The 12,276-nt window shown below is 41.6% G+C and overlaps 1 protein-coding gene across 3 annotated transcripts in view; it reads left to right on the plus strand.

Annotated features, from left to right (window-relative positions):
- The window catches only part of LOC144510730 (triple functional domain protein), a 589,246-nt gene that overhangs the window by 232,141 nt on the left and 344,829 nt on the right, over positions 1-12,276 (plus strand). For all 3 annotated transcript variants that reach the window (XM_078240506.1, XM_078240513.1, XM_078240521.1), the window contains one exon: positions 124-636. In XM_078240506.1, coding sequence (XP_078096632.1) covers positions 124-636 — 513 coding nt within the window. The remainder of the gene's footprint in view (positions 1-123; positions 637-12,276) is intronic.

Below are 12,276 nucleotides of genomic sequence, written 5' to 3' on the forward strand. Positions count from 1 at the left end.
ATAAATGGAACTTGATCTACAAGTGACACCAGGATCCATAGTATATGTACCACTAAAGTGTAATTTTCAATAATGACTAATTCTCAAGAATAACATATGCTTTTTATTCTGTCTTGTTTTTAGACCACCATGGTGTCCATAGAAGGTCTTACCAAAGTTGTTGACCCATCCCAGCTCACTCCTGAGTTTGATGGCTGTCTGGAATACAATCACGAGGAGTGGATTGAGATCCATGTGGCCTTTGAAGACTTCATAAGTAATGCATCACACATGTTGTCCAGACTGGAAGAACTCCAGGAGATGCTAGCCAAAAAGGACTTTCCTCAGGACTTGGAAGGAGCTAGAAAGATGATTGATGAGCATACACTACTGAAAAAGAAAGTCATCAAAGCTCCAATTGAAGAGCTGGACCTAGAAGGGCAAAAGTTGCTGCAGAGGATTCAAAGTAGCGAAAGTTTCCCCCATAAGAACTCCATATCAGGGAATGCAGACTTTCAAGGTCTTGTACCAAAAGTATCCAGTATGTTGGACAGACTGCACTCAACCAGGCAGCATCTGCATCAGATGTGGCATATACGTAAGCTGAAACTGGATCAGTGCTTTCAGCTCAGGCTCTTTGAACAAGATGCAGAAAAGGTGAGGTTAAGTGAATTATTCAGAATACATAAACAACTCTTGTTGGTCTTGGATCGATTATGGTATTCCTGGTCTATATTCATGAATTTAGTTTGAATTCATACATTATAAGTTTAGCATGTAAACTTTATTTGTGAGTACTTTAAAACAAAACTGTATTAGCTGAACATCTTTTGAATTTATTATGCAGAGTAATTTTGTCAATGCTGTACTATGAAGGAGTGTGTAGGGATTATAAATCCATTGCGAACAGATTAAGAGTGATAGAGTCATTACAACCCATCAAGTCCATGTCAGCTCTTTGTACAGTGATCCAGTCCCATATAGAATAACATAGAGTCAAGAGTTGACTTTGCAGACAATGGGTTTGATCTATTGACCTTAGGGACCTTCTGGCACTATGCTCCATTGTTTATCAGAAAATGGAGACCAGAGGAAGTTATATTAAGTGAAGTCCAAAATAAAGTTATTTTTAAAATTGATATATTAGGAGGGAGGTGGTGGTGATAACACTGAATTAGTAATCCAGAGATCCAGGCTAATGCTTTGGGGGCAAGGGTTCAAATCCCACCATGGCATCTGGTACAATTTAAATTCAATTAATAAAGCTCTTCTCACTAATGGTGACCAGGAAGCCATCGCCAATTGCCACAAAAACCCATCTAGTTCACTAGTGTCCTTTAGGGAAGCAAATCTGCGATCCTTTCCTGCAGCCTGCTTGATTGGCATGCCTTCTGCAAACATTTACTCCCTCCAAGCCACTCACCATCCTGACTTTGAAATATATCGCCATTTCTTGGGGTCCGGGTTCATAGGACGCTCAAAGCGGCATCGCAGGTAGAGGCTGTGGTTAAGAAGGCGTATGGAATACTGGCCTTCATCAATAGAGGAATTGAGTTTAGAAATCGGGAGATAACGCTGCAGCTGTATAGGACCCTGGTCAGACCCCATCTGGAGTACTGTGCCCAGTTCTGGTTGCCTCATTACAGAAAGGATGTGGAAGCCATAGAATGGGTGCAGAGGAGATTTACGAGGATGTTGCCGGGATTAAGTGGTATGCCTTATGAGGATAGGTTGAGAGAGCTAGGTCTATTCTCCTTGGAGAGGCGAAGGATGAGAGGTGACCTGATAGAGTAGATTCTCAGAGGCCTTTACCCAGGGCTGAAATGGTTGTCACGAGAGGCCACAGGTTTAGAGTGCTGGGGAGTAGGTATAGAGGGAATGTTAGGGGTAAGTTTTTCACTCCGAGGGTGGTGGGTGCGTGGAATCAGCTGCCGGTGGTGGTGGTGGAAGCGGATTTGATTGAGTCTTTTAAGAGACTTTTGGATAGGTTCATGGAGGTTAGTAAGATAGAGGGTTATAGATGAGCCTAGAAGGTAAGGAAATTGTTCGGCGCAACTTGTGGGCTGAAGGGCCTGTTTGTGCTGTAGCTTTTCTATGTTCTATGTTCTTCACTGTCGCTGGGTCAAAATCCTGGAATTCCAGAAATACCCTCCCTAACAGCACTGTGGATGTATCTACACCACAAAGACTACAGAAGTTCAATAAGGCAGCTTATCGCCACGTTCTCGAGAGCAATTAGGGATGGCAATAAATATCGACAGTAAATGAATTTTAAAAAAGTGACGATTGGATGATCCAGTTTGTCGACTCCTGACATCATCACAGATTAAGAAGTCTCACAACACCAGGTTAAAGTCCAACAGGTTTATTTGGTAGCAAATACCATAAGCTTTCGGAGCGCTGCTCCTTCGTCAGATGGAGTGGAAATGTGCTCTCAAACAGTGCACAGAGACACAAAATCAAGTTACAGTATTCTGAATATCCATTCAATAAGATCATGGCTGATCTGAAGTGGATCAGTTCCACTTACCCGCCTGATCCCTATAACCCCTAATTCCCTTACCGATCAGGAATCCATCTATCCGTGATTTAAACATATTCAATGAGGAAGCCTCCACCACTTCAGTGGGCAGAGAATTCCAGAGATTCACCATCCTCTGAAAGAAGAAATTCCTCCTCAACTCTGTCCTGAACTGACCCCCCTTTATTTTGAGGCTGTGCCCTCTAGTTCTAGCTTCCTTTCTAAGTGGAAAGAATCTCTCCACCTCTACCCTATCCAGCCCCTTCATTATCTTATAGGTCTCTATAAGATCCCCCCTCAGCCTTCTAAATTCCAATGAGTACAAACCCAATCTGCTCAGTCTCTCCTCGTAATCAACACCCCTCATCTCTGGTATCAACCTGGTGAACCTTCTCTGCACTCCCTCCAAGGCCAATATATCCTTCCGCAAATAAGGGGACCAATACTGCACACAGTATTCCAGCTGCGGCCTCACCAATGCTCTGTACAGATGCAGCAAGACATCTCTGCTTTTATATTCTATCCCCCTTGCGATATAGGCCAACATCCCATTTGCCTTCTTGATCACCTGTTGCACCTGCAGACTGGGTTTTTGTGTCTCATGCACAAGGACCCCCAGGCCCCTTTGCACAGTAGCATGTTGTAATTTTTTTCCATTTAGATAATAATCCAATTTGCTATTATTTCCTCCAAAGTGAATAACCTCACATTTGTCAACGTTATACTCCATCTGCCAGATCCTCGCCCACTCACTCAGCCTGTCCAAATCTCTCTGCAGACCTTCTACACCCTCCACATGATTCACTTCATCAATGACCTTTCCTCCATCTTGAGGTCGGAAGTGGGGATGAATGCACAGTATTTAGTATCGTTCATGACTCATAAACAGCCTTTACCCATATGCAGCATGACCTGGACAGGATTCAGGCTTGGCTGATAGGTGGTAAGTAACATTCGCAAACAAGGGCCGGGCAATGACCGTTTCCAATAAGAGATAATCTAACCATTTCCTCATGACATTCAATGGCATTACCATTGCTGAATTCCCCCACTGTCAACATACTGAGGATTATTATTGACTTGAAACTGTGCTGGAACAGCCATATAAATACTGTGGCGACAAGAGGCTAGGAATTCTGAGGCAAGTAACTCACCTTCTGACTCCCCAAAGGGGTCCATCATCCGCAAGACACAAATCAGGAGTGTAATGGAATACAGACCACTTGCCTGGATGAGTGCAGTTCTGACAACACTCAGGAAGCTCAACCGCAATTCAGATGAAGCAGCCCGCTTGATTGGCACCACATCCACCAGCTTAAACACTCACTAACTCCACCACCAATGCAAGTGTCAGCAGTGTGTGTACCATCTACAAGATCATAGAATCACAGAAACCCTACAGTGCAGAAAGAGGCCGTTTGACCCATCGAGTCTGCACCGACCACAATCCCACCCAGGCCCTACCCCCATATCCCTACATATTTACCCGCTAATCCCTCTAAGCTACGCATCTCAAAACTCTTTAAGGGGCAATTATTATTTTAGCATGGCCAATCAACCTAACCTGCACATCTTTGGACTGCCTACAACCAATGCCTACAACCAATGCCTACAACCAATCACCTGCTTCCACAGCACTTTGCAAACCTACAACTTCTGTCATCTAGAAGGACAAGGGCAGCAAATGCATGGGAGCCCCACCACCTGCAAGCTCCACTATATGCCACCATCCTGACTTGGAACTATATCACCGTCCCTTCACTGTTTCAGGGTCAAAATCTGGAACCTCCTTCCTAACAGTGTTGTGGGTGTACCTGCACCACATGAATTGCAGCAGTTCAAGAAGGTACAGTAAGAAGTCTCACAATACCAGGTTAAAGTCCAACAGGTTTATTTGGTAGCACAAGCTTTCGGGGCACTGGTCCTTCATCAGGTGAGTGAAGAGTTGGGTTCACAATCAGGGCATATATAGGCACAGACTCAATTTACAAGATAATGGTTGGCTCGCGAGTCTTATCAGATAACCAGGTTTTTACAGGTGCAGACAATGCTAGCGGAGAGAGAGTTAAGCACAGTTTGAAGAGGTGTAAATTGTCTCATGCCAGGACAGTTAGTGAGATTTTGCGAGCCCAGGAAAGTCGTGGGGGTTACAGATAGTGTGACATGAACCCAAGATCCTGGTTGAGGCCGTCCTCATGTGCAGAACTTGCCTATCAGTTTTTGCTCAGCGATTCTGTGTTGTGTGGTGAAGGCTGCCTTGGAGGATGCTTATACGAAGATCCGAGGCTGAGTGCCCTTGACTGTTGAAGTGTTCCCCAACAGGAAGGGAACATTCCTGCCTGGTGATTGTTGAGCAGCGTCCATTCATTTTCATAGCATCTGCATGGTCTCACCAATGTACCATGCCTTGGGACATCGTTTCCTGCAGAGTATCAGGTAGACAACATTGACCGAGTCGCAAGAGTATGTGTACCTGGTGGATGGTGTTCTCACGTGAGATGATGGCATCCGTGTCGATGATCTGGCACGTCTTGCAGAGATTGCTGTGGCAGGGTTGTGTGGTGTTGTGGTCACTGATCTCCTGAAGGTCATCCCCACACCCCCACTACTTGTCTTCAAACAACCGCGCAACCTCAAACAGACCATTGCCTGCAGCAAACTACCCAGCCTGAGTAGCGAATGCCACAGATTCATGACTCTTTGAGAGAAGTAGCTTCTTTTCATCTCTGTTTTAAATCTGCCACTCCTTATCCTAAAACTATGACTTCTTGTTCTAGATTTCCCCACAGGGGAAGCATCCACTCGACGTATACTTTGTCGATACTGATTATCGTCATATATACCTCAATTAAATCTCCCCTCATTAGAGAATATAAGCCTAAACTGCTCAACCTCTTTTCATAAGACAAACCCTTCATTTCTGGAATCAGTTCAGTGAACCTCCTGTGAACTGCCTCCAATGCAACCAAATCCTGTCTTAAGCGAGGGCACCAAAACTGTACACAGTACTCCAGGTGCAATCTCGCCAATGCCTTGTATAGTTCCAGCAACACTTCCTTACTTTTATACTCTATTCTTTTAGCTTTAAATGCCAAGGTTCCATTTGCTTTCCTTATTACCGACTGTACCTGTATACCAGTTTTCTGCGACTCATGCACGACGGCATCCAGATTTCTCTGCACCAAAACACCCTGAAGTCTCTCCATTTAGATGATAAATTGCCTTTCCATTTTTCTGACCAAAATGGTTAACCACACACTATCCACATTAAACTCCGTCTGCCACATTTTAGCCCTCTCACCTAACCTATCTATATTCACGTGTAAATTTCTTATTTCCTCATTGTTCATTCGTGTCATCTGCAAATTTAACTATAGTAGCATCTTTCCCTGTATCCAAGTCATTAATATAGATTGTAAATAGTTGGGGCCCGAGGACCAAACCCTGTGACACCACACTAGTTACATCTTGCCAGCCAGAAAAAGACCCATTTATCCCAACTCTCTGCTTTCTGTTGGTTAGCCAGACTTCTATCCAAGTTAATAAATTACCCCTAATCTCATGTGATCTTACCTTGTGTATTAGCCTTCTGTGTGGCACCTTATCAAATGCCTTCATGAAGTCCAGATATACTACATCTACAGGAACCCAATTATATTACTCGTAGTAGAGGCGGGTACAATTTTGTCTTTTAAAAAGCATTTAGGTAGTTACATGGGTACGATGGGTATAGAGGGATATGGGCCAAATGCGGGCAATTGAGATTAGTTTAGGGGTTTAAAAAAAAAAAGGGCGGCATGGACAAGTTGGGCCAAAGGGCCTGTTTCCATGCTGTAAACCTCTATGACTATCCACTTGGCTTATTACATCTTTGAAGAACTCTAGCAAATAGTCAAACATGATTTACCCTTCATATAATCATGCTGACTGATGGATTGCGTGTTGACTTTCCAAATGTCTTGTTATTACTTTAATGGATAATGGGAGAGAGGAACCCACAGCAATAGGTACAGACATGAGCAAGGGGTATTAGAACGACAAAGACAGGTCCATGGGAAAAGGAAAGACACACATCTGTGCAGAACAGGGGTACTCCCACTGCCACCCCTAAGGCCCAGGCTAAAATTCCTTGGAAAGCAGATCCAAATATTGAGCTGAGATGCAAAAAGGCACCGAGGCAATCATCTGCAACAACAAATTATGGGAGGATGAAATGCACACGAACAGCTGATTGTAACGCACTCACCTGTGAATCAGAGGTTTGTTTCAGAATTTCCGTGCTTTATGTGGGCTGACATTTCGGTGTAGTACTGACAAGGTGGGTGCTACATGTCAGAATGGTGTCTTTTGAAGGAGATATTAAACTCTTGCCAGTTTGCCTTTTCATGCACTATTCTTCAAAAAAGAGTGGGTGTGTGCTAAACATCGTTAAAGTAGATTAACTGGTCATTTATATCATTTCTTTTTGTGAGATATGACTTATTAATTACTATTACTGTAATTCACTGACCTCAGAGTGCTTTGGGATTTATTGAGGGTATTATGGGCCCTTTAAAAGCAAATTATTTGTTTCCTCTTGATTATAAATTTAAATACATATTCATGAAAATAAAAATGATGTAATTTTCAATGATGTCTTAGGGGTGGTGGGTAAATTGGGTAAGCACAGGATTTTTGTGCTGCCAGTGGGGTGTCAACTGGCAACCCAGAACTCGGCCACAAAGGGGCAGTTCTTAGCAGTTTAGAATTCTGTGCTATTAATGGTGGCAGAACTTCAACTAATCTTAACAGAACATAGGAGCAGTAGTATGACACTCAGCTCTTCAAACATGCTCTGCTATTCATTTAGATCATGGCTGGTCTGTATCTCAATCTCCATCTACCTACATAGAAACATAGAAAATAGGAACAGGAGTTGGGAGTTCAGCTCTTTAAGCCTGCTCCGCCATTCATTGTGATCATTGTTGATCATCCAATTCAATAATCTGATCTCATCTTCCCCTCATTTCTTTCAATCTGCTTCACCTCAAAAGCTATCTCTAGCTCCATCTTGAAAATACACAATATTTTGGTTTCAACTGCTTTCTGTAGTAGAGAATTCCATAGGGGTACCACTCTCTGGATGAAGAAATTTCTCTTCATCTCAGTCCTAAGTGGCTTGTCCCGTATCCTTAGACTTTGACCCCTGGTTCTGGACACCCCCACCAGTGGGAACATCTTTTCTGCATCTACCCTGCCTAGTCCTGTTAGAATTTTATAGGTTTCTATGAGATGCCCCCTCATTCTTCTGAACTCCAGCCACAATAATCCTAACCGACTCAATCTCTCCTCATGTATCAGTGCTGCCATCCCAGGAGTCAGTCTAATAAACCTTCGCTGTACCCTCTACAGCAACAACATCCTTTCTCAGATATGGAGACCAAAACTGCGCACACTATTCCAGGAGTGGCCTCACCAAGGCCCTGTAAAATTGCAGCAAGACGTCCCTGCTCTTATACTTGAATCCTCTCGCTGTGAAGGCCAACATACCATTTGCCTTTCTTTTCTGCCTGCTGCACCTGCATGCTTACCTTTAGTGACTGATGTATGTGGACTGATGTATGGTGGATCTTGTTGCATGTTCCCCTTTCTGAATTCAAAATTTATAGCGATTCCGATAATACCCTGCCTTCCTGTTTTGCTATCTGCCTTGCTTCCATAAGCCTAATAAAAACCTTTAAATTTATCTTGAATTTTTTTAATTGACCCTAGCCTAAAGCTTTCCAGATTTACTGTACTCTTTTTATGAAGAGCTTCGAGATAATCACCTCCAACAAGCCTAGCTATAACTTTTAACATTTATTCTGGATTTCACCACCGGATAAAGTAGTTTAATAATGTCTGCTCTAATCAGTTAGTTTAACCATCTCATATAGGTGTATTATATATAGTTGTATTATGCTAAGGGGAGTAAAGGCCTCATCCATCATTGTGGTGAATCTTTGGTGTACTTCCCTGTGAACTCATTATGTATGTTTCCTTAATGTGTTACTCTTCTAAACTTTGTGACTGTAACAAAACTTACACCTTTGTATTCAAAATCCCTTTCTCCTTGTATTCTGACCTTTTGAGATAATGGCCGCATTCCATTAGCCTTTTTAAATTATGGTTTGTACCAGTCCATTACCTTTTAGTGATTGCTATACTTAGACCCCTAAATCTCTCTGCATGTCCCAGTTTCTCACCTTTTAGAAAATATGTGAATCTATCTTTTCTTAACTCTAAAATGAATGAGGTCACACTTCTTCAAATTGAACTCCTTCTGCCATTGACTCATTCTGACAATATACCCTTACAGTATTCTCCTCCTATCTACACTTTATTATGTCACTTAACATAGTGTTGAGAGCAAACTTGGACATATATTTCCTCTATTCCTTTATCTAAGTCATTTATAAATATAGTGAAAAGGTGAAGCCCCTGTATAGATCCCCAGGGAGGGTGCATCACATGTCATATCCTGTCGATTTGAGTGCATACTTATTATCTCTACTCTGTCTCCTATCCCCTAACCAATTAAGATTTTAATTGAAAAATATAAAACAATCAAAATGTTTAAAAATATCTTTTAAATTCATTGTTTAAGAAAATGGAGATGCTGCTGCACTGAATTTTTTGGAACGGATCAGTTACCCAGAGAATACTGATTGTAATGTGACAGTCAAATATGACCTTCTCATTCTAATATAGCACTATTTATTGGATCACAAGGAAATATTCAGACATTTTAACATGGGATAGAAAATGTTTGGATTGAATTTTCTAATGGGATATGTAATGCCGCATAGTGATTTTAATATATTACCAGTTGATGTCCTGTGGAGTCAAGACCAAGGTGAAGCAGGACTAAAAGGTAGGGATAATTAAATCAGAGCATGCAGTCATGTTTGAGTCACCATTTTAAAGTCATACATTCTATCTTTAGTTTTATATAAATTCTTTTGTCTGCATTTTTAATATGCTGAGGAATGGGATTTATTAGATAAATCTATCAAAGAATCAACAATTACATGGTTGCCCAAATAGCTGCCTCCTGTAATGTATCATTCTATGATTCTAATTGCATCCCCTTGCCAGTAAAGGTGTTGTAGTGCCTCCAGTGTATCCTCTCTCGCTTGCTCCATGCATTAATGAACTCATGATGTAAAGAACCTCATGCTGTTAACCTGTTATATTACCCACTGTCCTACAGCAATTTTAGTTGTTGGTGTTTGTCATTCAAAGCAATTAAATGTTGCAGCAGTATGTTTGCAGGAAAGAAACAAATACAGAAAATACTGCAAATCTGAAAGTAGAATAACAGTCAGATGTTCAGCAGTAATAATGGTTTGGGATGTGTGCATAGTTGGGGGGTGGGGGGCGGGGGGGGGGAGTCGGGGGTTGGAGGGCTGGGGTTTTGGTGTATTGTAGGCATGAAAAGATTGCCATAAGGCTTTAAGTGACTGAGCAGCAGAATCATGACAGTTGAGTTTGTGATCCTGATCGCAGAGAAATTCAGGAGACTGGAAAGTCATATTTGAGCAGATTTCAGTGTATTGAAAAGAGCTTAATAAGAACGCAGGATGAACAAACTACTCTGTACAGGTAATTTTAAATATATAGTCTGAACATGTAGTCTGATGTTGTAATGTTTCCATTATTTTGGCCAGGGATTTTAACTAATAGAAAAGAGCAGATTGGATGGAGGATAGGAGTATTGGCATAATTCTGCATTATTCATCATCATTACAATATCTTTGATTTTTTTATTCCCTTGCACATCCCATGCTCACTTTTATTACAGAAAAGTTCTGCCCTACAATTATTTAAAAATACACACTTGTAATCTGTATGTTTACATGAAATTTGCAAATATTTATTTATAGGTATTTCTCTCTTGTTAAGATCATTATTGTATTAGCAAGTACTTGTTTTGGAGTGTCAGCCTTGACCGAGACAGAAGATTATGGGTCACTCGAGATTTGAGCCCAAAATCTAGACTGACACTTCTGTGCAGTACTAAATAAATACTGCACTTCCTGAGGTGCAGTCTTTCAAATTAGGCATGAAAATGAGGTCCTGCTGCTTGCATTCTCAACTGACATAAAACATCCCTTGGCCTGTTTAAAGGTGCACAAGGGATTTCTCCCAGTGATCCCGGGCCAGCACCACAGTGAAGCTTGACCACTGTGTTTTCCTACGTTATATTAGTGATTAAACTTCAAAAGTAATTAATTGATGGTGAACTACTTTGGACTGTCCTCCAGTTGTAAAAGGCACTATGAAGTGAAAATTCAACCATTATCACATATTAAAGTAAGATGATCACGTGTCCAAGGATACTTAATTGACCTGAAGGCTTTGAGCTCTCGATGGGAATTCACCCGCAGAAGACAATGTTGATGTGAAGAGGCACGATTGACCCTTTACTGGGCTTAATCCCATATTCAACCATACTTTCTTCCTTCACTTCTCCTCTGGCAAAAAAGAGGGCTGTATCCAGTTGAGGAAATTTGCAAGAAATTCCATAACAATTCTCAGGAAGACCGTAAATCTTACTTTCCTGCTGCAATAACTTTGTAGTTTTCCAAATGTGCGTCTTGGTCATCTGTGAATTAACTTACAATCAGTAACACATGTAGGCTTATCACTTGGAGCAATGCTTACATGTTTCTAATTATTGCTGTTTAAATTTAGCTGCAGCACACAATACCCATAACAGTTGTCATAATGCAATGACTCCTGTTCCTTACTGCTTTGTAAGTAGTCTCACAGCACCAGGTTAAAGTCCAACAGGTTTATTTGGTAGCACGAGCTTTCGGAGCGCTGCGCTTTCATCAGGTGAGTGCCTGAAGGCAGCTCCTCATCATGCCTTACTGCTTTGTGTACCTATAGCATGAGGGATGCTAAGTGAAGAAGAAACATAAGAATACCTAACTAATGAGATGGTCTCCTATTCTTGATATGCATTACCTGGATATCCTAAGCGCACAAATACATGCCTGCTGAATAAGGGGCTGAGTTTTGCGGGGGGTGGTGGGAAGGTGGTTGATGGTAAGCTGTCAGTGTTTGTTTGAAACTCATTAAAAAGTTGCACCTTAACTGAGTTTTTAATGCTGATGTGATTAACAAAATGTGAACAGAATTGGCCCTGAAACAATAATGTTGTAGTCTTGGCATAGTGCTCAATGATTAATAAATGAATTTTTCAAGGTAAACTTTTAAAATAATTTTTAAAAATTCAGACTATCTTAGCATCTACCTTCATACCGTGCCCTAATCTTTACTTTACTCAACATAAAAATGTTAAGGGTAATTTTATTTTAATACTTTCAGTTTCCTTTCAGTTGGGGGCGCGGGCGGGGTGGTTGGTGAAAATTGTTCAATGTTATTGGCTGCTTCGAGGGCCTGGTGACATCACTTCAGTTGCACGCCGTGAATTCTCTGTAAAGAATGCTGCAATGCCGCTAGACGTGAAATTCACACTAGAGAGATCACTCAGAGTCTTAAGTCCTGCCCCAGCTGTGCCTCTGACCGCAGGATCCAGCACAATGATAATGATTCTCGATGTCCATGTGATCAGGCGCCAATTAAAACCCAGCTGAATTTCAGCATTTCATTGAAGTATCATCTTAGCCTATGTGCAAGTCCTGGAATTAGGCTTCGATCCATAATCTTCTGAAGCAACTGAACCAAACCTTCATATTTCTATGCATGTTCAATGCAGATGCCCTAGAATCTATCAAACTAAACAATAC

This window comes from Mustelus asterias, chromosome 2, assembly GCF_964213995.1.
Source record: "Mustelus asterias chromosome 2, sMusAst1.hap1.1, whole genome shotgun sequence".
NCBI lineage: Eukaryota > Metazoa > Chordata > Chondrichthyes > Carcharhiniformes > Triakidae > Mustelus > Mustelus asterias.